The 27,677-nt window shown below is 41.4% G+C and overlaps 1 protein-coding gene across 1 annotated transcript in view; it reads left to right on the plus strand.

The window, feature by feature from the left end:
- The first annotated feature begins 956 nt into the window (after positions 1-956).
- COL25A1 (collagen type XXV alpha 1 chain) overlaps positions 957-27,677 on the plus strand; it is a 169,612-nt gene continuing 142,891 nt past the window's right edge. The window contains exons 1-6 of the mRNA XM_040419876.1: positions 957-1,010; positions 1,387-1,404; positions 6,728-6,754; positions 17,064-17,123; positions 19,322-19,438; positions 20,937-20,972. Of these exons, the coding sequence (XP_040275810.1) occupies positions 957-1,010; positions 1,387-1,404; positions 6,728-6,754; positions 17,064-17,123; positions 19,322-19,438; positions 20,937-20,972 (312 nt within the window). The remainder of the gene's footprint in view (positions 1,011-1,386; positions 1,405-6,727; positions 6,755-17,063; positions 17,124-19,321; positions 19,439-20,936; positions 20,973-27,677) is intronic.

Consider the following 27,677-nt stretch of genomic DNA (forward strand, 5'->3'; position numbering starts at 1 on the left):
TGCCAATAACTTAATACATGCCAAATCAGAGGTTCCCCCATTAACCCATCTCCCCCCTGCCAATAACTTTATACATGCCATTGCCAAATCACAGGTGCCCCCATTAACCCCTCTCCACCCCTGCCAATTACTTTATACATGCCAAATCACAGGTGCCCCCATTAACCCCTCCCCCCACCAATTACTTTATACATGCCAAATCAGAGGTGCCCCCATAACCCCTCTCCCCCCAAGCCAATAACTTTATACATGCCATTGCCAAATCACAGGTGCCCCCATTAACCCCTCTCCCCACGCCAATAGCTTTATACATGCCATTGCCAAATCACAGATGCCCCCATTAACCCCTCTCCCCCCTGCCAATAACTTTATAAATGCCATTGCCAAATCATAGGTGCCCCCCATTAACCCCTCACCCCCGCCAATAACTTTATACATGCCATTGCCAAATAACAGGTGCCCCGATTAACCCCTCTCCCCCAAGCCAATAACTTTATACATGCCATTGCCAAATCACAGGTGCCCCTATTAACCCCTCTCCCCCGCCAATAACTTTATACATGCCATTGCCAAATCACAGGTGCCCCCATTAACCCCTCTCCACCCCCCGCCAATAACTTTATACATGCCATTGCCAAATCACAGGTGCCCACATTAACCCCTCTTCCCCCCCGCCAATAACTTTATACATGCCATTGCCAAATCAAAGGTGCCCCCATTAAACCCTCTCCCCGCCTGCCAGCCAGCCAATAACTTTATACATGCCATTGCCAAATCACAGGTGTCCCCATTTCTCCCACCCCGCCCTGCCCCGCCACCGCTGGTGCTGCTAACTTTATACTTACCTTTCCTGGAAGTGCGGCGTGCGTGACACATGGAGTCCGCAGGAGGCGCGTCTTCATCCCAGCATGCACTGGGACCTGACGTCACACACAGCGTCAGCCAAGGCGCTGACGATGTGTGGACGCAAGGCCCTGCAGCGCGGTGCCGAGTCGGGAGGCCACGGAGCGGTGAGTGAGAAGCTTCATTTCACTCACGCTCCGTGGTCATGTGCCTTTAGAAAGTAGAACTTTGTGTCAATGTGAATGGAAAATGTTAAGACTTTTAGAAAGCAGGAATTAAAAAATAGAAACGAAAAATGAACATAGTTTGAGGTAAAAAAAAAAAAGAAGGTATCTGCTGGATAACCACTGTAATGATTGATGATTGCACCCATCGATGAGTACTCTCCAGGTTGCTCTGTATTTTACAAATAATACTGTATACTGTTATATAAACTTGAATAATTACGTTATATGGTTATGGCCATTATTGACAATCTAATTTTCTCTGTTAACTTATATTATCAGAAATTGTAATAACTTTATAATATTTATCACTTTTCAGGGTCAACCAGGACCACAGGTAAGTAGAACCACATACATTATTTCTTTTATGTCTTGATGTTGGCATTTTAGTGAACTCAGCTGTTCCTTTAAGGGTCTCTTTACGCACTGTTTTGTCCCTGTTGTTTTTGGGGCTGAAGAAGACTCAAAAAATGCCTGACTTTGAGGCATATTTACCCATATAGTGTCTTCCCATCTGGCATTTTATAATTGCATTTTTTGCATGGCTTTTTTGCAAAGCTTTATTTTTTTAGCACAAGGTATGTGCCCTTTTTGTCACTGCCTCTGTAGAACTGCATGGGAAGAAAACATTTGTAAAAATATACCGTGCAAAATGACATTAAAACCTCTAACACACAGGGAACATGCATTTTTAAAATCTGTAAAAAAAAAAAAAAAAACTATTGAGGTCTATGGGAAAAAAACACTAGGAAATGGGAGAAAAACGCCAGCAAAAAAAAGCACTGAAAAAAATGCAAAACGCCACACTCTGGATGCAGCACTCTGTTTCTCCCTGCAGCAGGCATGTGCTGAGGGAGATTAGCAGTGGGCTGATTGCTCAGCTGCTCTATTACTGTGTACTAGTGTTTCTGACTAATGGAGTGCCAAGTCAATGGGCCTATCTGATCCAGGGAATGGGGCAATCTATTTAAATCCCGTCCTGGCCATACACCATTGCCAGTGATAGTCTTGTTTAGTTCAGTAGTTAGGTTCCTTGTTCCCTATTCCTGCATTTGCATATTGATTCTTCTGTGCTTTTGACATTAGTCTTCTGAACACCCTCTGTCTCTTAGTTGGTACTGCATAGTCCATCTGGTTCTGACCTATTTCCATATGACTCTGCTTTGGTGTTTGTTCCCTGCCACTAGTGTGAAACTAGCCTTAGTATGAGAAAGATCACGTGGACAAGTCAGAAGGCTATTGGAACAATGTTCCCAGCATAAAAACCTCATCCGATTTATGAAACACAGTGGTGGTAGTATCATGATTTGCGTCTATTTTGCTGCATCTGGACCAGGATGGCTTGCCACCATTGGTGGAACGATGAATTCGGAATTATGCCAGCAAATTCTAAAGGAAAGTGTCTGTCCACGAGCTAACTCTCAAGAGAACGTGGACCATGCAGCAAGACAACGACCCTAAGCACACAAGTCGTTCTGCCAAAGAATATCTCTGGAATTCCATAGAAATTAATCTAGCGGCCTAGCGCATACCAGACCTGCCTATCCATAAATTTTTTGTGGCTCCTCAGCGTACGGGCCCCTGCTCTTATGATCGGTGGGTTTCCCATCGGTAGGACCCCTGCCAATCTAATAGTTATCTTTTATCCTGTAGATAGGGGATAACTTTATATAATCTGAATACCCCTTTAACACTGACTTCATTCTTTTGCTCTAAGACATTAGGCAAGTAAGATTATTTCTGCTTTATAGCACATTTGTATAACGATAAAAATTAAAGTCCTTGAATGATAAATAGACCTTGAAGTAAGCATTGATGTACCTAGTGAAGGACAATAAACAGCCGCTGTAACAGATTTTTTTACTAAATGTGCGTGATCTTCATTTGTTATGCTTTTTATTGAGCTAAATTCTGTATGAACAATAATACAAACATTCATACAAAAAATAGTAGCAGCAATATTCGGGTTCTATTACAACTGAGAATCACCTTGATTCCCATGTTGAAGGTTGTGTTCTTTGAAAAGCCATTAATGGAAGCAACATACTGCAAATAGCTTATTGTGTTCCTTAGATTACCTGATAAGGGTCTACTCCTAACATCAGATCTATAGAGGCCCGTATTGTTTTTTCCCATATTGTAATTTTAAGGTGAACAATGTGTAAATAATATGCGATAATATTACCTGTGTTACCATTGACTCGAGTTGCAGGGTTTGTTAGAGTACTTTCACACTAGCGTTATTCTTTTCTGGCACTGAGTTTCGTCCTAGGGGCTCAATACCAGAAAAGAACTGATCAGTTTTATCCTAACGCATTCTGAATGGAGAGCAATCCGTTCAGGATGCATCAGGATGTCTTCAGTTCAGTCTTTTTGCCTTTTAAGGACGGAGATAATACTGCAGCATGCTGCAGTTTTATCTCCGTCCAAAATTCCAGAACACTTGCTGGAATGCCGGATCCGGCATTTTTTACCATTGACATGCATTTTTACCATTGACATGCTGGAATGCCGGTTCTGGAAAAACGGTTCCGTTTTTGCGGTCTGCACATGCTCAGACCGCGAAAAATGTGAAAAAAATAAATGCTGGAGAGACGGATGTAACCACATATTATATAATAGACATAAGATTGCATAGGAGCTGTACACACAAGATAGCGGTAGATGTTTTTTAAAATCAAGACTATTTGCTAAGTTGCTTCATTTTAAGATGCACTGGATCAATAAACACATACTAGCTGCCACCACAAAGGGGTATATTAGAAATCAATTTTCAATAATCATGGAAAACAATTTTTTTAGAATCTTTGCTGTTTTTCTTTTCCATTTTGTCAGTACAATGCCATTTAAAATGAAATACAATATATTGTCCTTCTGTAGCAGTCAACACAGATAAGACCTTCTATATACATAAGAACCCCATTGTCGGTTTACTGCTGCTGTGATGAGAAGATGTTATCTGCAAGGTATAAATGTAGGTTTATCATTGGGATAACAGTATGACAGCTCTGTTGTTCTCTTGATAGGCTTAAATAAAGATGCCCACAGAAGTGCATTGCATTGATTTGTGAATTACTACAGAGGAGTGCTCTTTGATCTCAGTGATGGTCTGACTGAAAGAGATAATGTCCTTTTACCCAGGCTGACACAGCAGGCAATTATTGGGAATGAACCATCAGTTCCCGATAATTGGCTCATCATCAGAGGAGGTGAAATCTGAATTTACTGCACCCACATCAATCATCCCCTTGGAGACTTACGATCACTGCCCATAGAGATTGGGTGTTTCTGGGCTGCAGATTGCTGTTTGCTCAGCATGATCTTCCGCCCAGAAATGATCATTTACATGACTGCATCAGTGATGCTGCCACCTGATGAACGAAGGTTTGCTTGTTGGTCGGAGGACTGGCAGTTATTGGGAATGATTATTCCTAGGAACACTCCTTTCTGATAATTTCCACAATTTCAGTCCCATGAAAAGGGACCTTTAAGTGAGACTGTTTGCTATTCTAAACATCTAAATAAAGAGGAAGGGAAGTAGAGTACATGGAGTGACTTCAAAAAATAATATACAGTAGACCAACCACCAGTTTTTTTTTTATGACATAGATGATTCACATATAGGCTGTGATGAAGATTTTGATGGAAGTGTCCATTTAACTATATCACAATTTATACATGACTAAAATAGGAAAGTTCTATCTTCCAGAGCATTAGGACACTAGAGTTCTTAGAGGTGACATCAACTTTCATGGGTTGCATGGCTCTTTCCTTATTTCCTTGCATACCCAACATAGGGCCAACAAGCAGATTAGTTAGTTCATTGAAGTAAGAATACACAAAATCTGGGTAAATAAGAACCACCACCACTCAGATTCATCTGTCAACCAATATCTGCATGCAATCAGGACAAGTCTGATTACACAGGGACTATTGGGAGCAGGGCCGGCCTTAGGTGTTCAGGCGCCCTGTGCGAGATAATCTTGTGGCGCCCCCCCCCCCCCCCACCGTTTCACCTAAACATACACAAAGAGGAAAACAATCTTTGTAACAAACAGTTTCCCAGACAGTGACAGTGCCACTTTAATAGTATAATCCACAAGGTCAGTTTATGTATTGTAGAAACAAGAGCAATGTTGTCAGTACACTATATTTAACCATTTTTCAACACTAAGCATGTATAGCCTCTCCCTCATTTCTTCAACCCAAGTCTTTGTTTGGCCCCCTCTAGACAATTTCAGGCACACCATATGCCGCCTTCACCCCCTTCACCAAAACCCTTGGCCACTCCTTCAATAAAACCCCTGCCCCCTTCATCAGACACTGGCCCCCCTTCAACATATACTGCCTCTATTCATCAGACCCTGTCCCCTTCATCAATCCCCAGGCTGCACCCCTTCATCAACCATTTGCACCCCTTAATCAGTCCCCTGCCCCCCTTAATCATACCCAGTGTCAACCAGAGCCAGTCCCCTGCCCCCTTAATCATACCCTGTCACCCTTACTCAGTCCCCTGCCTTTCTTAATCATACCCTGTCACCTTTACCAAGTCCCCTACCCACCTTAATCATACCCAGTGTCAACCAAAGCCACTCCCCTGCCCCTTAATCATACCCAGTGTCACCCTTAGGCCTTATCCAGTCCCCTGCCCCCTTAATCATGCCCAGTGACTGTCACCCTTATCCAGTAGTCCTGCCCGGCTGCCCCCCTTAATTAGACCCTGCCCCCATTTAATGAAAGTCTTTCAAGATATTTGGTTTAAAAAAAAAAACACAATAAGAACAGCCAGGTAGGTACTCACTGACACTGTCTGTCTTCTGCGACTGCTCCCTCCCACCTGTCTGCAGAGGCGCACCGCCGGTCCGGCCGCAGTCACACATTGAGCGGCGGATCATTTCGCGGCTAGTCTCTGTGAAGGCGCAGGCTGCAGCACTTGGACGCTGCGCCTGCGCCCCTAAGCTACTCCTCCACGCTCCAGAACCAGCGGCTCAGCCTCAGCTCGCCACTCACCAGGCCCAGGCTCACCTAGTCGCCTCACCGCTAACACAATCTCGGGTCGGGCCGGCTGGCTGCTGTAGCCTGTGTAAGAGAGAGTAGAGAGTGACCGACTGCGAGCTGTGTCGGCCGCCGGGCGCCCCTGTTGCCATGGCGCCCTGTGCGGCCACACAGCTCGCACACCCCAAAGGCCGGCCCTGATTGGGAGTGTTGTGTTAGTTATTGAATTGTTTATGTGCCTTAGGGTTTTAGCATTATGGATGTGAGCTTATGACCTAAAGGGGATTGTCTCATTTCAGCAAATTACATTTATAATGTAGAGAAAGTTATTACAAGGCCGTTACTAATGTATTGTGAGTGTCCATATTGTCTCTTTTGCTGGTTTGATTCATTTTTCCATCACATTATACACTCCTCGTTTCCATGGTTGTGACCACCCTGCAATCCAGCAGCAGTGGCCATGCTTGCACAATATAGCAAAAAGCACCAACCTCTCTGGTGGCCGGGACTGTGGGAGGCCGCATAGGCCGGTGCTTTTTCCTGGTTGGAATCTATGGGAAATGCAATTTTTTTCATATTATATGATAATACTATTCATGGGAATATTAGGTGTCTAAGAAATCCATGCACTTTGAAAAATCCCATAAGTTTCTTTTGTTTTTCAGGGTCCTCCTGGTCCAAAGGGTGACAAGGTCAGTAGTGAATAATTAAATGTATATATATTTTATACGTGGAATGGCAAATCCATGCTGATGTTCAACTGGAGCATAATAATGCATAATTATATCTGTGACAAACAACCAGCATTTGTGAGAGAGTCACAGGGTAGCACAGAGTCCTTGTTAAAACTATCATCTCATCTTTCCCCTTTGCAGGGAGATCAAGGTGATCAGGGCCCTCGGGTAAGCACTTTCAAAAAATGTTGCACTGCTAAACACATTAGTTAAAATCTTAGCTGAAGCCAGAATTAACACAGTAGCCCCACTCTGTATCTATGTCTAATAACCGCATCTTCGCTGCATGCTCCAGTCACTACCTCAGCAAAGTCAGTGTATTGTCTATCTGTTGTGCACATAACCAACTAATGCTTCGTGTACCACCTACGAAAAGCAGAATGAGGACGATTCGTACAAAGGGCTAGTTAAAAATGGTATATATGTGCTGTAAATGGAAATGACTAAACTTGCATTAGATAAAAACTTCACTAGTGGTTCAGTACGAATCAAAGCATATCATCCAAAGTGCTACGATATTGTCATATTGTCTTTACAGTAGGCACAGGTGACATAAAACCCTACAGCATAGTTGCATATGAGTTAGAAATAACAAAGTCTGCCTTATTATATTAGGGTTATTAAGTATGTTAGCACAACTGGCCTATAGCTTAGAAAACTGTTGGCTAAAATGATTAGTTTTAATTCTATGTATGGAACATCAACAATGCACTGCCAAAGGACAATCTGAAAAAAACATCTACCATCAGACTGTTGTAACGTGCCGTTACATATGAACGACCAACCTGAGGCCAATCACCCGCTATAAAAGACCGTCTATGTTTCCGCTTTTCCCTTTGTCTGTTCATAGTAAAGCACATTTGTATCACTATGCACAGTGGCAGAGCAGGGCCACATGCCCCAGGTCTTTTCTCCAGTCACCACAATCAATTCCATGTGCATCCACGGCCTCTGCTAGTGTCTTCAGACTTTATCAATAACCTCTGACTTTGGGTCAAAAAGACAGTCATAAATTTGATTTATGATTTTCATCTCGTGTCTATTGACAACTTTAGCAACAGCTATTGGAGCTGAAGTATTTAAAGTGAACTCCACTCTATATGATAACTTGTTATTGAGTGCAGAATATTTAGTTAATATACTTGGTGGTGCACTACTTTTTTCTCTGAGTACTTGGTTCTGCTTATTCTTGGTCTCTCCATCGTTGCACTAAAATGGCCACCTGATTCTCAGACTACGGTATGCACATCGTACTTCAGTAGTCTGAGCCACTCCCTACCGCACTAGGATGGAGCAGCTGTGATGACGTCATGTCAGCCCTTTGTCCGTCCTGTATCTTCCCTGCCTGTAGCAACCCTGGCAGAAGCTGCATCCAGACATTGCATCGCAGGAAAAGATGCATACCTGCACGTGAGGACACAGGATGGACACAGGGATGGACACCGTCCTGACGTCAACAGCACTGGTCCATCTCTAGGAGTGTCTGACTACCAAAGCACAGTGTGAGGACGGCGATGAAGATTGTAGATCAATGAAGAGGAGCCAGCGAATAAGAAGAACAATGCCACACAAAATAAAGGGAAGTCACCAAGTAGGAGAGGAGGGAGATAGATTTTTTTTTTTTTTTTTTTTTAAGTGGATGAATTTCAGCTTTGCATGTCACTGACACCATGATTCTCAATATGGCTATGGCTACAGAATGTAAAGATGAAGGATAACAGTCAGTCACATTGAGGGTGATTACCATAGGGTCTTACAGCATACAGTCAGCGATATCGTTCTATATTAAAGACATTTGTTTACAATTAACGGCGCATCACTTTTAAAATAGCCAGTACACATTTCCAGATATCTGAAGATTACAATGTAGCGTAGTGTTATATCGTATTGGTCCAATCTTGAAATATAGCAAATGGGGACAATCCACTTTTAACTCTGTGTCCTGTCTGTATACTAACCATGCAATAACATTGTGTCAGTATATGCATTGTTGTTATAGAATGTAATATTTATACCATGGGCAGTGCAGAAGAATTTACACCGCGCAGTGTACGGTTTACAGTCATCTCCCTGCTACTGTCCAGCACAGGGAGGTGCAACCTGTGGCTCTCCAGCTGTTGCAAAACTACAACTTCCATCATGCCCTACAGCGTACAGCTATCAGGGGCTGCTGGGAGTTGTAGTTTTGCAACAGCTGGAGGGCCACAGGTTTAAAAGCCTCATGGGCAGTGAACATTTATCAGCCATTGATGTAGACAAGACACAGTGTAGATATATTAAGGCATGCAGGACTTTTGTCTCCGCTTAAAAATCATCTTCTGAGCGGAAACATAACGGACCCCATTATAATCTATAGGATCCTAAGGGCTCAGTTTGGCGTCAGTTATGTGCCTTTTCCGTCCTTTCCGTTCTCCTGCTCCTAGACGGAGCAGGAGAACGGAAAGCCAGAACGGTGATGTGAACGAAGCCTAAGACAGGGATGTTTGTAGGTTTCCGTGGGCTTTGTAATTATTTCTAAGTATTTGCATTTCAGCAGGACGTTCCTGATCTATCGCCCTATCTCCTAGGCAAATGTAAGGGAGAGCAATTAAGTATGGCACGTTCATAAACGGCGGTGCTATATTTTAGAAGATCAGCTCCTTAATTAAAATGAAAAGAAAGAGAATAGATCCATGCCCTCAGAACTGTGTGTTTTATATCTGTGGCAAGCGCACCCCTATGGTATAAATAATGTATGTGATGTCACGCAGTGTAATAGGGATTTTGTTATTCATGCTGAGATGGCAACTGCGAATAATCCGCTCATTAGACAAAATCTCTCAGCAGTAATATTAAAATCCAGATTTCACAGTGTGTGTATTGTAATCAATGTTTGTACACCATGCGTAGTAGATGTGTATATCTTCCCAGTACAAAGCATTTTATAACTCCCATTTCCATTTTACGTCTATTGACCAAATAAGAGTTAAAACCTCTCTCTTGTTTTACAATGCACTGGCTGACATTTTACTCTGTCCCAGACAATTGTTATCCTCATTAAATATAAATATCCCACCTCATTAAATCCTATGTTAGCGCAAACACATAGCCACGATATCTACAGTAATCGGAAAATAGAATATCTGTAAATGAGAAATCTATACAGTACAATAGAAGGAAAAACATGGAATTCAACATGATGGTAAATGGCATATTGCAAAAAAACAATATAGGTAATCTATTGCTAAAACAGTGTTCATAATTAGGTGCATATCTGTCAAAAAAACGATTGGCAAGAGAAAATACAGAAGTGCTCATTCATTTATTTCTGCATACATTTGGCGGTTCTCCCTTATCATAACACGTTAATGATATTTTATAAGGATTGATGAATAGAAGCTGTATCTTCTTTCTATTCTTTTAGTTTTTCAAGACAAACTCTAATTTTATATCAAGTCTGAGGTGTACTAAAGGAAAGCAGTCCTAATGTTCATGCAGTCCTATCTGTGGACTGCATATTATAGAGAAGGAGGAACTGAGCCAATTAATATATCGTTTTGTGGGGAAAGAATCAGTATAACTTGTATTTTACACAATTATATCTCTGCTTATTCTATGCTTAAGAGTCCAGTGGGCAGTCCTAATGAGTGATTACCAGCCTTCCCTGTATGAGTGTGAATACAGACTGAGCTGTCAATCACTGGATAGGACCGTCCACCGGACTGCTAAGCATGGAAAATATAGGGATTTTAAATAAAAAATGCAAGTGATATTGAATGTTTTCCCACAGAACTATACATCAGTCTGCTCAGCTCCTCCTGCTCTATAACATGCTACCTGTAGATAGCACTGCTCATTCAACATGACAGGTTCGCTTTAAAGAACCAGTCTAGGAGAAAAAAAAAAAAGATACTGTGTTACAGGCTAGAGCAGGGTCTACAGAGAAGTTTCAAAGAACACCAACGATACTCATGCCTCACCCCTCAGGCCCTGCACTGAAGTAGAGCTTATATGTATCAAACCAGGCAACAATTCATCAAGAGGGAGGGGCTAGCAGAGGAAGCAGGAGGAGCAAGGGTGCACAGAGTGGCTTGGGCCTGCCCTCAGTGCACTTAACTGCTCATCTGCATATTGATTACAAGCACTTTTTCTCCAGACTGAAGTGAAAGTTATCATTACATTCAGCTGAGCTAGCCCTAGAAAGCATTGTGTCTGGCTTAACAGTGAATTCGCTGGTGACAGATTGTCTTTAAGAAGCATCGTCAACTCTCAAGAAATGTCTGTTATACTAAATATATGTATTCTTTATAAAATAACAGTGCTAACTGTAGGGACAAGCATTTTGACTAGGGGAATAGTAAGGCCCAGTTATCAATTTATTCCTAACCTTCTAGGAGGAACAGCACAACACAGACTTAAAAGTAAAGATGTTCCACATTTACTAAAACAGACATATCAGAAGTCATGACTCCTTTAAAGGGATTGTCTTTTGTTATTTGATACAAACTTTTGGGAGTCTGTTATAATAATAATAATAATAATAATAAATAAAAATAAAAACTTATCTTATTTTCCTGAGCTCTCCACTGGGCTGCAATGGACATCCAGTTTACTTGAGACTCCTGAAGCCAGTGATTGGCTGCAACAGTATACAAGAAGTCACTGCTGCGGCCAAAGCAATGCATCGCAGCTGCAGTGCAGCAGAGAGGACAGAACAGCTGCACTGGATTGGAGGGGCCTCAAGAAGATAAAATAAGTTTGTCTAGATCTTCCTTTGCAGAGATGGCCAAACTTACTTTTCACCTACTTTGCATTCTTTTCGAGGAAGCAAGTACATTGCCCTCAAGAGCCTGGAACATAAATGTTACTCAGCATGAAATAAATGCTATATTAATAATTTTCATGTCTCCGACGCGTCAGTCAACAGCTGGTGTGTAATTAGTCTTGGTGTCTTGTTGCTGCAGTAATAGACCACTCAGGACACCCTCATAATCATTTTCATGCAATGATTTCCTCCTCATGGTGTTCTCAGAGTAAGTTACCTAACAGCTGGGACTGTATAGAAACAGATAGCGTCTTAAGAATGTTTTGTCCAGAAGGAATTCATTTACCAAAAAATAAAGAGAGTGTCCAGGAGTTTACTGTATTATCTTAACCTCAGCGAGCTGAGTGTTTCAGCAGATATCTCCCTCTGCTAGAACAGTTAATACTTCATGAACCACCTTCTATTAGTTGAGAAGCTTCCTGTTATTTTATACTTTGATGAACAGTGTACTATTGTGGTTTGTCCTGCAAGAGTCATTGGAGATCATGATTTGTCTTTGTAAACCAGGCTGAAGTTCCTGGCTATAAAGAAGTGTAATATTCTTTTTATGTCACATAGCACATTGCAGAGACCCGTTTTGGAAGCTTTAATGCTGTGTCACTGTCTACAATTGCGTGCTATGTCACGGCAGGTTTTATTCCCCTAACTTTTCACATCGAAAGGTTAATTCATTAAGGTAGTATGAGGTTTTTATATGCAATGTGCTCTAGTGCTCTTGAGGAGTATCATTGTATTGTATAGGCATAGGGATGTTGAGTGTAGTGTGGTCAAGGAGGAGAACCATCAGAGAGGAGACGTAATTATGAAAATACAAACAGTGTTCTGTAATGGACACTATGCTTTAGTGAGAGGCACAAATCTGACGCAATGTTCAACTTGACAAGTCATTACTAGACTGGCGATTCCTTGAAGGGTGAACCAACACTTCTCTCAGGAGCTTGCACTTTGAAATTCTGCAGCATACACTTTGTGGGCTTTTTCCTATGTTGTACTGGGCCCAGCTCAATGCCAGCTGCATGCCCCAGCTCACCAGCCACACAGGGGCAGTCAGCCTATCTAGCCTACTCATGTCACTGGTCTGGAGGAAGAAACCTGTGTTCAGTCCATGTGGACAATCTTCACACCTCAGCATCCTCACACTGGTCAAACTGTGAGGGTTTTCCAATCAATAATGGTGTCTGGGTCCAACACTCCCTAGAGCCATACTGACAGGGTACAAACCCACCCAAACGGATTTTCCACACCTGAAGCCATCCTGCATATATCATTTAAGAGTTACATAAAACATTGCAGCATGAAATAATGCAGTCAAATATTATTCCATACAACTCAATTGGAAGTTTTATGACTTTCTCTACACCACCTTACATGGGATGAGGCTTTTGGGGGGTGTGGAGTTGGTGTCTGAGGCCACATTATCACATAAGAAGACACCAGTTCTATAAATGGCACATGGGAGGTGGGGGGGGGGGGGGGGGGGGGGGGGGGCGCTATTACAGATTTTGCTTCGGGTCAGAAACTTCAAGTTCACCTACAGACAATTTTCACATCACATGATCTGTGCCACCAACTGCTAATGTTCCACCTCACGTGATTAGTTTTCCATTCTGCATCCTGTGACCTACCTACTGTCATCTTTACTACTATGCATTGGCTTTCCACCCAGTAACTTCCATACATTACAGAATGTTTTATGTGTTCCACACCACATATAGCCATGGACTCACACATTATATACTGAGTATTTCACATCAGATTCTCTCCTATACTCTACTTTGAAGTAGTGTCCTTCACTACTCATTTATCAGAGTGTTGCGTTAAGTGTAATCAGACACCATCAGCTTTCCATATTTTGTCTGTCTTCTGTTGTGATACATTTGATATATTAATATATGATACTTCTACAGCTTTGATACTTAGAATGATGTTTCAGGATGCAATTTTGTGTAACATTTCGTTCTGTAACGAGACATTTTTGTTTTTCGAATGGGCCATCCAGTAATTTCCATGCATACAACTCATGTCTCGCTCTCCTGATTTATTCCACCACAAATTATAACCTTGTCATTAATCACCTGTTCTACGACAAACAATACGATGGGTGTACTTACACATCAAAGGCTCTTTGTACTGCTCCATGTTACACTGTCTGTAATTGAATGTCATATTCTAATTATAATGACACATTTTGTATGGCTATAATAAATCTCAAGTAGTCTGCAGCTTGGTCAAAACCGACACGCACTGATCTCATGTATAACCACTGGAGGAACAAGGGTGACATTCCGCAATTAAGAATAAATAGCATGTAATTCACATTAAATCTGCTGTAACTAATAGAATTACCCAGTGTCATCCAGAGTAGAAGAAGTGTTTTTGAGTCTTGACAGTCTGATGTTATGCACGGGTTCCATACATCTCATTTATGAATGAAGCCGACTTGCCAAGTTTTTTCTAAATGACCTTTCACCTTGTACATTGCTTGGTTTTAGAGCTGAAGGGACACAGTGATTACAAAAACTGCTCCTTATGAGGAAATAAGGAAGAAATGGACCACAAGTGGACTTTTTGAGCTGAGACTTGTAACTCTCAGCAGGCAGTAGGACCTGTATAGAAGTATGGGCAGCCACACAGCGTCAGGCTAGCTCTGGCTAGAAGCCTATGTGAGGCAATGTGTAATAGCAGCAGCTGGCTGTAACCTAAGGAAGTGCAAAGGAAGCAGCAGGTGGCGGTTCTTGTCGCCATGCGTTCTTTGCGAGCACATAACCTTATGCACAAACTCTATTGGCAATGCATAAAGGTGAAAAAAGTCTCAAAGAAGCTAAAAAATCCCCAACATATTAGCATCTTTCGCCAACTTGTTATTAAAGGCTGCCTCATGTAATACTCCAGGATCCTGTAGAGATCTCAGAGTTATTGTAACCAGTGGTATATTTTGAAAGCTGGGATTAAATGACTACCAAGCAATTCATATTAATTAAATCATGTCTATAGGGAAACTTTGTTTCCCATTTTCATGTCTAATTAGCCTCCCCAAATGATAACTTCATGAGAAGTGTTTAATAGGCATTAGCAAAAAATAGTCTGGCAGTTGCCTAGCAACAGATATCACCGACAGTAGGTGACACTGTTTGTTGGCTATACTCCTCTGGAAATCCAGCTTTCTGTACTGAGGAAAGGATGGCGGTAGCTATTACATTATTATGGCAGCACCTTTACTCTCAGCTCCAGAGGGGAAGGTTGGCCTCAAGGATAGGCTGTGTGTTTTACTTTTGATCAGTGCGGGTCTGAGTGCTGAGATCCCCACCGATCACTAGAACGAGGAGAGAAAAGTGCTCACATAACATGCACTCTCTCCTCGCTGCAGCAGATGGAATAGACGGGCCTATAAGACTTGCTATTGAGCCCATCACCTGCAGCGAGGAGAGTGCGCTATAAGAGGGCTTCTCTCTCTTCCTTCTGGCAATCAGTGGATGTCTCAGCACTCAGACCCCCACTGATCAAAACCTTTGATATGTTGCTATAACATATCAAAAGTTTTTTTGAAATCTCAGTGACACTTTTAAAGGGTTTTCCAGGATTTTGATATTGATGGCCCATCTGTAGGATAGGCATCAGTATCAGAGCATTGGTAGTTCAACTTTTGGTGCCACAACACTTAAAGGGAATCTGTCACCAGTGACCTTCCTCTCCAGGTGTTTGTATAGACACATTGCTGTAGTTCACCTAATTAAAATACTTTTTTTTTTTTTTTTCATCCGAGGCTCCATTCCCGAATTATGATACTTTTTCTTAATATGCATACTAAGCTGTCGTTGCTCTTGTTGCACCCAAGCTCTACTCCTTTCTGTGGCCAGCCCCTCCCTCATTACTGTTTTTATTTTCAGATTTTTTTTATTTCCTGAAAATGATTATGTGGGCGGCCATCTTGCCTGAGCAGTTTTTAACAGCATTTAGAAAGCATTTAAAGAATTGCTTTACGGCAGCCACATGGTCTGTAGACACAATGGTCAGGAGGGACCTCATTGACTTCTATGGGAGAGTTTTCTAGGCATGCTCTGTGCCCTGTGCAGAGGTCATTGTACAAGCAAGGAGTAGATAAGCTTTGACAATCACCTATTGTCAAGGGTTAATCATGTGTTATCTATACACAGAGGTGATATATGCCATTGTAATCCCATCTGTAATGATAAGGAGATAACTGCAGTAAAGGGATCTATACAGACCAATAAGTGGCACCTATTATTAGGCTTAGTGACCAGTGCGAAAACTCTTTTAAATTAAAAATAACATCAACAATAATTGTTAAAAAAATGTTAATCATAAAAATGTGATTTAAACAATAGGTCATTTTCTTCCTTGTGTACCAGGCTTAGCTTTGTACAGTTTGCAGTGGCTGCTCTAGTATTGCAGCCTAATTCTGTTCACATAGAGCTGTGTATCATCTGGGGTTACTGTGAGTCGGACCCCCCACCCATCGGATATTGGTGCCAGTATAATGTCATCAATATCAAAGTTCTAAAAAACCCCATTAAGAGGCCAATGGGAGGGAGCAACAAGAGGACTGTTGATTTGATCTTATTGTAGCTTAGATACAGTTTGGCTGTATGTATGAAAGCACAGATGTGTTGTGTTACACTTATTTTTTTACATCTACTTAATCATACAATAATCAGCGTGTTGTATTAATATCTGCACATTTTGTGTAATGATAAGAAGGATCTTTTAACTGGATTATCCAACTACTTAAGTGTAAAAACCGCTCTGAATGGTATGAAATAATAAAGGAATTAATACCTTACTGATGCCATTTTTTTACCCTATTGGTGTTATACAGTATTAATATCCACCCCTTAAAATGAGTCAGCAAAATAAAAATGTTTATATCATTTGGATGTCTTTTGGATTCTTAGAGAAAAAAAACATCATACAGACAAGCATATCTGACGGACATTGTGCAAACAGCATAAGCATGAGGATGCACAACATGTATTCCATGTAAAATGAGAGAGGGGTTTTGGGTCTTATCCAAAATATGTTAAATAACGTAAAATGAGAGAGAGGTTTTACTTCTTATCTAAAATGTAATTAATAAAGTAAAACGAGAGAGGGGTTTTACTTCTTATCTAAAATATATTAAAGTAAAATGAGAGAGGGGTTTTAGATGCTATCTAAAATATACTAAATGAAGTAAAGTAGATGGAAAATGATGTTTAAAGTTCCCCAGATTGCAGTTCCCATTGTTTAAAGCTGCACTCAAGTATTCCTAAACCAGGACACATACTAGTAGATACATGCTATGGACAAAAGTTACACAGGGGAGTAGTTACCCACATGTTTCATTTACCATTAACCACACAGTTGCCACAATTGTACTTACTTTTGTTCATAATCCACTGTAAATTGTCTTTGTGTTGTATTTGTGTTGTTCTGTTTTGGTGCTATGTTATGTTGTGTCTCCAGGGTTTGCCAGGCTACCCCACAATGGCCGCTCTCCATAGTAATCAGATCCTCACCGTCAAGGTTTGTGGATGATGTGCCTATGCCCAGTCAGGAGTCCAACAGCATAACAGTGAACACAAGAACCAAACTCACAAAGCCCAGCAGCAAAAATAGCAGATTACAATTGTATGAATATTATAGCACCAAAGTCCCTGCACTCCGAGCATTGCGTAGTGCCAGGTGGAGGGCTTGTAGCACCAAAGCTGTCACCAGTTTTATTCAAACGAGGACAAACTTACCAGATTCTGGAAAATCGTGTCACTTGATGCTGACTGGAGCCTCTGACTGCATGGACAGTACTGCTGGCACTTTGTTCTGGGAATCTGTGCCAACCAAACGTGCTCACTTGGCAGCCTATTAAGAACATACACTTGAACTACTATTGAGCATATCTAATATAGTACAATAGTCAATAGTCATACAAATCCACTTGAAATATGCTATTGAATGAAGGCACAGGTTCCCCTCATGCAAGCTGCCAGTGTGTACTCTGCTGTACATTATATTTCTAATGCTTATGTCTCTATTTCTTTCTACGGGCCTTCTGATGTCTGTCCTTCAACTTTCTCATCTCTGAACTACAACCTTTGACTTCACTTCACTGATCAGATGGTGTTTCCTAAGATCAATCATGGCTTTCTCTCTGCTGATCAGCAGCTCATTAAACGCCGGCTGATTAAGGTAGTGCAAAACCGTTTTGGGAGATTTTGTTTTAATCAAGAGATTTCTCTCAACTTTTTTTTTTTTTTTTACATTTTTCAGCAATACAAATATTAATAGTTTTAAAGGGTTACAAAAACATGGCTGCTTTCTGTCAAAAGCAGTGCCACACCCGCCTACGGGTTGTGTTTGGTATTGCGGCTCAGCTCCATCCAGCTGAGCTGCTCTACCAGGTTGGACAGACGCTACTTCTGGACGAAAGCTGTCATGTTTCTTTCGAGTCATGTACAACACCTTTAATGGTGATATGTGACCTAATTTTATTAGATACGTAGGTAATTTACTAGAATATTTTTCATATACTGTTTAATGAGTCATAAGTAAGGACAGATTGTAGCTGTCCGGAACACTTAGACTGTATCTACCTTGCCTTGCCTTTTAATGGATGAAATAAAGAACACGTTTTATGGACGAAGTGCCGGTTTTGGAACCTTCTTTTGGACTGTTTAAAGGGCATCTGTAAGCACACTTCTACCTATAAAAGTGGATCACCTGTTGCATGTTCGCTTGGCAGCTGAAGGCATCTGTGTTGGTCCCATGTTCATATGCGCCTGGATTGCTGAGAATTAAAATTTTTTATATGCAAATGAGCCTCTAGAAGCAACGGGGGCGTTGCTGTTACACTTGGAGGCTCAGCTCTCTCTGTAACTGCCACCTCCGTCTCCAATTTGATTGACAGGGCCAGGCAGTGAAAACGTCATCACGCCTGGTCCTGTGAAAGTGCAGAGGGTGTGGCAGTTGCAGAGAGAGCGGAGCCTCTAGATGTAATGATAACGCCCCCGTTGCTCCTAGATGCTCATTTGCATATATTAAAACATCATTTTTCTCAGCAATGCGGGCACATATGAACATGGGACCAACACATATGCCTTCAGCTGCCAAGCGCACACGCACCAGGTCAGACAGTTTCTGCAGACAGATGCCCTGTAAATATTGATTAGAGAAGAAATATCTCCCGATCTCGTACGTGGTAAGTTGTTTCATGGAAGATGTTCCAGTTGAATCTTTGTCTTTTGTTACTTCTGCTGAACTTTGCTTATCTTATTGCATTCTTGCGCAGTGCATGCTTTATAATACCTCAGGCAAGCAGAGGTGGGATTGCAGGTGCTCAGAGTTTATCCACTACTTAAACCACAAGCAATAGATACCAAGCTGACAAATCTGTGTAGACCATATTACATTGTTTCTGGGCAGAAAATACAGGCAATATGTTTAGTATGCCTACAGTCTGTGCATTGAATTGAATTATGAGGTTAAGGGTTAACTTGGAATCCCACCTGTCTATATTCTCTCCTTGCCGTGACTGAACTATGGATTGTGATAAACAATACAAGATGCTTATGATAGCACTGCAAGAACCATCATGTTCTTTCTCTCTTATTTTATTTTATGGTATTTACTTGATCATGCGTCTTTCCATAGGCATTCAGTAAAACATTAGGAACCCTATTCTATCCACATATGTTGCTGAACTATAACTCTATCTTCTTCTTATTAAGGGTGATCAAGGACAGGCAGGGCCCCCAGGCCCACCAGGACCTCCTGGACCACCAGGTCCCAGGGGTCCCCCAGGTGACACTGGTAAAGATGGACCAAGAGGATTATCTGGAGTCCCAGTAAGTCAACACCTTTCCACAGGATCACGAAATCTATAAAGAAAATGCAATTAAATGTTTTTTATTGATGTCCAGCATTCATTTTAAGGGACATAAAAGTTAACAGAAAACATAAAAATATAAAATCTGCCACCTTTATGGTACATATTCATTATGTTTTTATTTTTCTGTTTTCTCTTACTTTGTAGTTTGTTTTTAGTTTATAGAAAAAAAATCTGATGCTACCTGAAAACCATCAACATGCATGTTAACTGCTATACTGAAAATTAAATACACAAGGGTGCCATATAATGAATGGCATTTTAACAACTGGGATTACATCATTGATGATCTATCCCCATGATATGTCATCAATATCTGATCAGTGGGGTTATGACACCCGACACCCCCGCCAAGCAGCTGTTTGAAGAGGTGGTGTTGCTCTAGGCAGCATACCAAGCTCAGCACCATTCATTGTATACAGTATTGGCTGTGCTTGATATTGTAGCCCAGGCCCACTCACTTGAATGGATATGAGCTGCACCTAGGCCATGTGATCGATGAACATGACATCACTGGCCTAGGAAGAGGCCACGACACTCAATGGAATGTCGCGGCCTCTTAAAACAGCTGATTGGAGGTGGTGCCAGGAGTCAGACCCCATCAATCTCATATTGGTGACCTTTCCTGAAGGTAGACCATCAATATTTTACCTAGAATATCACTTTATTATCCTTAGCTACCTTGAATTCATGTGCCAAAGAACCAGCCTATACTAGGTGCATTACTAAAGGCCATTCAGAACACTGCATCCTTGTGCACTTACTTTACTTAATAGAGACAATAATGCATATAATATCTGTCTACAGTAACTGGCCTGCTTCTTGACCTTGATGATGATTTCCAGGACTCCAAAGGAGGAAATTGTGCACTACGGATGGTGTAATATGTAAACAAACTGAAAAATAAGTGAAAAGAGCAAAAAGGCTAATGAAAATGTATTACAGATGTTAGATTTTATGTCTGGTGACTTGAATTTAGGTCGTAGTTATTCTGCATAACATAAGTTTCAACCCAATAGACATAATCTATTTACTATAAAAGTAGAAATATGAGTATGTGTTGGATTATCTTTGAATATGTGTTGTGTAACATTTTCTTATCTCTGTTAGCCAAACAGTGTTTAACATAAAGTTGTGATTTGGTTATGTACTATATATATGTTTTTTATACATGGAAAATTCCTTCCTTGGCTTTAAAAAGGCACGTTTTTATGATTTGTTCTTTGTCTGTGCGGAGACAGTAAACTATTCATGACTTCCCTTATAAGCATATAGATATTTGGACAGTAGTTTTCACAACAGAATTTCCGAATTTTTAAACCCATTGTAAAGAATAAAAGTAGGACCCTTAAATGAATGTCTGCTGGAGATTGTTCCCAATTCCTGGGGACTTGCCAGGTTCATACAATAATGAATCAGATGGTCTTATTCCTGTTTTTGTCCTCGTTGTCTTTAAGGGGGAACCAGGAATTCCAGGGGAACAAGGCTTAATTGTAAGTATACTGTTGCATCTGTTCTATTCGTGGTACCTTAGCTTTTAAAGGAGTCCTGTCAGCTTTATTATGTGAGGGAAGTGTAATATAGATAAATAGATAACAGATCTGCTGATTTCAGTGGTTTGTCAGTTACGTGTAAAAGTGCAGTAGTTTTGAGATCTTACATCTTAAAGGGGATTTCCATATTCAAGAATTTTTTGGCCAGGCCTGTGGAGATAAGCATACTTATCTGCTCCCCGCTGCTGGGTTCTGGCTCACTCGCTTCCCTGTCCCCACGTATCAACATCTGGCTTGATGACCACAGAGGTGATGCATCTCCTTTGCATCATGTCAGTGGGTCATGCAATGCAAAGGCATGCTTCACTGCTGGGGCCAGTGATTGGCTGCAGCAACCCTCCACCAGATGATGACACACAGGAACTGGAGTGTTGTGTAGGAGCCAGAACCCAGTGGTGGAAAGCAGTTAAGTATGAACCCCTCTGCAGGTCCAGCCATGTGAGTGGGTCTGCCCAAAAGGTCCCCAAAGGTGGAAAACCCCTATAACACAGTTGCCAGCAGTGCAGCAAGGACTCCAATGTATTCATGATGTGCAGATTCCCACGCCGACAGCTGCTGATTGACAGCTTTCTCCCTATACACAGTAGTAGGAAGAAAGCTGTCAGCTGCAGGGTGTGGGAGCATGCATATCATGAGCACATCTTACTGCTCACAGGTAATGCTGGCCAGATTCTGCAAGGATTAATATGTAAGTTCTTAACAAATACTGCACAAAAATACTGGCAAATCCGAGGGCAGTAGGAAGTGTCTTGGGCAACCAAATGCACAGTTTCCACCATGTAGTCTGAGAAGCAGTGTGACAATTTTGCTTGGCAGAAGAGGAGCTTGGGAATTAGCAGATCTGCAGCTGAAAACATGAAAAAGAGATCACTTTAACATGTGACAGACCTCTGAAATCAGTGGGTCCCATAAGCTAGTCTTGATCCCCTGCACCAGAAGCTGAAGTCCACAACACCCTGGAGCTGCATAGGCACTGCAGTAGGCAGTAACAGTGGCCAGATGGGGACAGATTTGTACAGTAGCATTTACCAGTGGAATCAGCGTACGGCAAGGCAGCCTGTGGTCTACTTTACATCACCGTCACGTGGTCTGTCTCTGTTGAATCATTGGTTTAACCTGTTCTCATTACAGTTATGTATAACCAGGGCAGGAACCTAAAACAAGATAAGGTGACAAAGGTGATGCATTCAATAAAGTCCACTAGTGGTGGTGTATCAGTTTGTAAATTCAACATATTTTTGGAGTTTCTCAGATAAATTATGAGGTATTATGACGATGACGTGAGTTTCTGTGCAGATACCATATGGTTAGGCACCATAGAATGATTGTTTACCGCACTACATTCCAGTGGTCTGATTGTAAGGTGTTAAGCTTCATAAAGCTCTGCAGGTTTAGTATGCTTACACAAGGCCAAAGGATTTTTTTTAGCTTCTACCAAGTGTATATTATTTTAATGGCCTTATTTATTTTGTGCTCTACTTGTTTTAGAACAGCAGAGCATTTAGCTTCTATCCCTTGGCAAGAGATTACAGTTTCCAGGTTTTAATTGATAATGTGTTTTCCTTACAATTCAGGTTAATATTGGCCAACCTCAGTTTCCTCAATGGAAAGGTTTAAAGCTGTTACATCTCAATATAATGTACTATTTGAATAATATTTAGAATATCTGACACTCACACTACTGTACACTGCTTTCTGTGTCCGTTCCTTCATACCAGTTTCCTTACTTTTTGTAGTCTGTAGACCAAAGCAGCTTGGCTTGAGAGCAAACATGTCTTATATGATCATTTAATTATTTGAGTGTTGGCTGGCCATCTTGCGGTAATTAAATGTGTGGTCAGTGGCCAAATTTTATTGATGTTCTCCTCTTTTGATTTATAGTAGATAATGTGAAGAAGCCGTTTTAGTTATAGTACAGCATAGTACATACTTGAAGATTCAAACCAGCACTGAGGATAATATTGAGGCATAAAATAATATGGGCATTAGTGTTATTTTAAAGATCTTTGCAAACTAAAAGCAGGCACCACCAAGAACATGCGTAAGCATATACTAAACATTGAGGGGCATCTGCCATGCCTGATGAAACCTACCATAGGGAAGTAAGCATATATGAAAGCATATATGAACTTCAGCAGTAAGGTAACTGGACCATTAATAATCTCTATTATCCCAAATTAATAATTTATACGTTAAAAATCTTTTTGGTTTGTCAGAACGTTACAGTACATCTGTATGGCATATTAGGCCCTTGTGATCTTTTATTTTGTTCTTGTAAATGGTCATAAAGAATATACTTTTTTTTTTTTTTAAATACTCTTGTTTACCTGTGAACTTTTTTAAAGGATAAACCTAAAGTCTGTATGATAAACCCACTTGGATCTTTTAATTAAAGACTGTGAAAATATATGAAATCTTAATATACCGTAGTTTGGTCCTCAAAGAGTACCTATTTCCATAAGTCAATAATACAAGCCTAGTTAAAGGGATATTCCAGTTATATTAAGTTATCCCCTAACTATTAGATCAGTGGGGATTTGAATGCTGGTACCCATTGATCATGAGAACATTGGCCCTGTAACTCACTGGCCCTCCCAAATGAATGGAGAGGCAGGTCAAACATTCTCATTGTCTTTCCATTTATTCTCTGTGGGACTGCTGGAGATAGTCAGTCTCATAGAGATGAATTGAGCAGTAGTGTGCCTGCCTATGGTATGAGGCCCCACAGGGTATGATTCCCCCACCGAGCTAATATGTATCCTCTATCCTGTGGACAGGGCATAACATGATATAACTGAAAGAGCCATTTTATTGATTTGTGGAAAAAATTGCAATGATAGTCATTCTTTTAGGACTTAATTTTATAAAGGGTCACAGCCCTTAATTAAAAGATCTATGTTGTTTTATCAGAAACCTCTGAAGAGTACTTTAAAAAGTTCACAGGTAAGGCTATTTTCACCCCTGCATTTCCTTTTTGGTTTTGAGATCCGGCAGAGTATCTCAAAACAAGAGGAAAATGCTTCCGTTTTGTCCCCATTCATTGTCAATGGGGACAAAACTGACTAAGGCTACTTTCACACCTGCGTTCAGGTGTCCGCTCGTGAGCTCCGTTTGAAGGGGCTCACGAGCGGTCCTGAACGCAGCCGTCCGGCCCTAATGCATTCTCAGTGGAGGCGGATCCACTGAGAATGCATCCGCCTGCCAGCGCTCAGCCTCCGCTCCGCTCAGTGAGCGGACACCTGAACGCTGCTTGCAGCGTTCGGGTGTCCGCCTGGCCGTGCGGAGGCGAGCGGATCCGTCCAGACTTACAATGTAAGTCAATGGGGACGGATCCGTTTGAAGATGACACCATATGGCTCAATCTTCAAACGGATACGTCCCCCATTGACTTTCAATGTAAAGTCTGGACGGATCCGCTCAGGCTACTTTCACACTTAGAAATTTTTCTAAGTTATAATGCAGACGGATCCGTTCTGAACGGATGCAAACGTCTGCATTATAGGAGAGGATCCGTCTGATGATACATCAGACGGACCCGCTCTGAACGCTAGTGTGAAAGTAGCCTAATCTGGAACGGAGTACACCAGAATGTATTCTGATCAGTTTTTTTGCATTCCCATGCCGGACACGATTTTGTGTGCAGCATGGGAAACTGAACATGCATTAAAAACCTGGTGCCGATTCTGTTTTTTCAGACACGTTGATGGACGCACGATGATATTTAATGCCAGATCCGGCATGTTCATCTTCGATATACTACACCCTGATCCGTTATGAACGGATACAGACTGTTTTATTATTCAAATGGATGTGTTTTCCTGCATTTTTGAGATCCTCTGCCGAATCTCAAAACAGGAAAAGGAAAACACAGAAGGGAAAGTAGCCTAAACAAGAGTATTTAAAAAAATAAATGTATATGCTTTTTGACCATTTACAAGTACAAATGAAAGATCACAAGGGCTTAATATGCCATATAGATGTACAGGTGCATCTCAATAAATTAGAATATCATTGAAAAGTAAATTGATTTCAGTAATTGAATTCAAAAAGTGAAACTGATGTTATATAGATTCATTACACACAGAATGATCTATTTCAAGCATCTATTTCTTTTAATGTTGATGATTATGGCTTACATCTAATTAAAACCCAAAAGTTAGTATCTCATAAATTAAAATATTATATAAAACCTACAAAAAAAAAGATTGTTAATACACAAATGTTGGCCTACTGAAAAGTATGTACGGTATATGCACTCAATACTTTTCATGAATGACTGCATTAATGCGGCGTGACATGGAGGAGATTAGTCTGTTGCATTGCTGAGGTGTTATGGAAGCGCAGGTTGCTTTCATAGTGGCCTTCAGCTCGTCTGCATTGTTGGGTCTGGTGTCTCCCATCTTCCGCTTAACAATATCCCATAGATTGTCTATGGGGTTTAGATCAGGCGAGTTTGCTGGCCAATCAAGAATAGTGATACAGTGGTTATTAAACCAGGTATTGGTACATTTAGCAGTGCGGGCAGGTGCTTAGTCCTGCTGGAAAATAAAACCAGCATATCCATAAAGCTGGTCAGCAGAGGGAAGCATGAAGTGTTCTAAAATTTCCTGGTAGACAGCTGAGCTGACTTTGGACTATAACACAGTGGACTAACATCAGCAGATGACATGGCTCCGCCAAACCATCACTGACTGTAGAAACTTCCCATTGGACCTCAAGCAACTTGGATTGTGTGTGCCTCCACTTTTCTTCCAGACTCTGGGACCTTGATTTCCAAATGAAATGCAAAATTTACTTTCATCTGAAAACAGGACTTTGGACCACTAAGCAACAGTCCAGTCTTTTTCTCCTTATCCCTGTTAAGACTCTTCTCACGTTGTCTCTGGATCATGAGTGGCTTGACACAAATAATGCGACAGTTGTAGTCCATGTCTTGGATATGTTTGTGTGTGGTGGCTCTTGAAGCACTGACTCCACCACAGTGTAATGACCGGCGTCACGTAAAGGGAGGGAAATGGGAAGGCCCTGTCCAAGGGAGAGGGAAAGATGGTGACCCCTGACTCACCTTGCGGCTGGCACCTGACTGCCCTGACGTCCCTAGACGGGTTCCTCACCCGTACGCCGATCACGTACCTAAACCCTGGCTTTCCCTAAGATGAGCCCTATGTAGTGAACGGGGCGGTGGGATCACTAGTCCGCACCACTGACACTAAGAGGAAAACACCAAGGAGAGGACAGACAATACAGACAAACATATAATCCCAGATGGGCGACAACAGCAGACCACCAAGGCCCAACAGGGATCCGGAGGGTAACGTTCTGGAACAACAACCAGGGAACACAGCTACACAGTTCCAGTGGGTCAGTATAGAAGTCCAGGCAGGAAGCTCTATATCTGGCAACCAGAGAAGTGAGAGATGGGAATATAAGGAGGTTGGGATTGCTGGACAAGAAACAGCTGAGGAGGAGAAGCTACGGATCCCTGAGTGAGCCAAAAAGGATTGCAAGGCAAACCCAGAAAGCTACCATTAGTAAACAGCACTGTCTTTAGACATAGAGCGCGCAGCCACCCGCTGCGACTTCCTGACCCCGGGTATAACGGAGTGAGGCGTGGCTCTTTACACCCTCGTGACACACAGTCCACTACTTGTGAATATTCCCCAAATTCTTTAATGGCTTTTTCTTGACAATCCTTACAAGGCTGTGATTATCCCTGTTGCTTCTGCTTTTTTTTCTACCACACCTTCCAGTGACCTTTTGTGGCCTACCCTCAATGTGGAGGGTGTCAATGACTGTCTTTTGGACAGCTGTCAAATCAGCAGTCTAACCCCAGATTGTGTAGCCTTCTGAACCAGACCAAGGAACCATTTAAAGGCTTAGGAAACCTTTTGGGGTATTTTGTGTTGATTAGCTGATTATAGTGTGACGCCATGAGTCTACAATATTGAACCTTATTTCACAATATTTTAATTGTCTGAGATACATACATTTGAGTTTTTCATTAGCGATAAGCCAGAATCATTAACATTAAAATAAATAAACACTTGAAATAGATCACTCTGTAATGAATCTATATAATATATGAGCTTCACTTTTTGAATTAAATTACTGAAATAAATTAACTTTCCAATGATATTCTAATTTATTGAGATGCTCCTGTATGAAAAATTAATATTCATGCCTTAATGGCCATCTCTGCCATTCAATAGCATAGCCTTCTATCATATTAATGTGATATTATTGCACTTACTTCTAAACAGATGTTACTGCAGTATTATATCAGGTCCTACTACATTTTGACAGTGCATTGCCCATTGAAAAACTTGCCAGAACAGACTATCTGCTTCCATCTTTTATCGGCTTCTCTAAATGCATATCCTGTGTTACCAGATACGTATTCTTACCATGCATGCACTGTGTATAGAATATCTTTGCCCACTAACACTTAACAGTGGGAAAGTTCCTGGTTGTTTCCAAGCATGTCATCAGAGGACAGATGAAGGAACCTCACTGGAATCCTTACAAATGAATGGATGCCTTCATCTTTCATGCAGTGCCAGCAAGCCCAACCCTAGACCACATGAAGTTGTTTCTGATGTCCTTCCAGGAGTTGAAGAAGACTAGGGAACCTTTCTATGATCTGTG

This window comes from Bufo bufo, chromosome 2, assembly GCF_905171765.1.
Source record: "Bufo bufo chromosome 2, aBufBuf1.1, whole genome shotgun sequence".
NCBI lineage: Eukaryota > Metazoa > Chordata > Amphibia > Anura > Bufonidae > Bufo > Bufo bufo.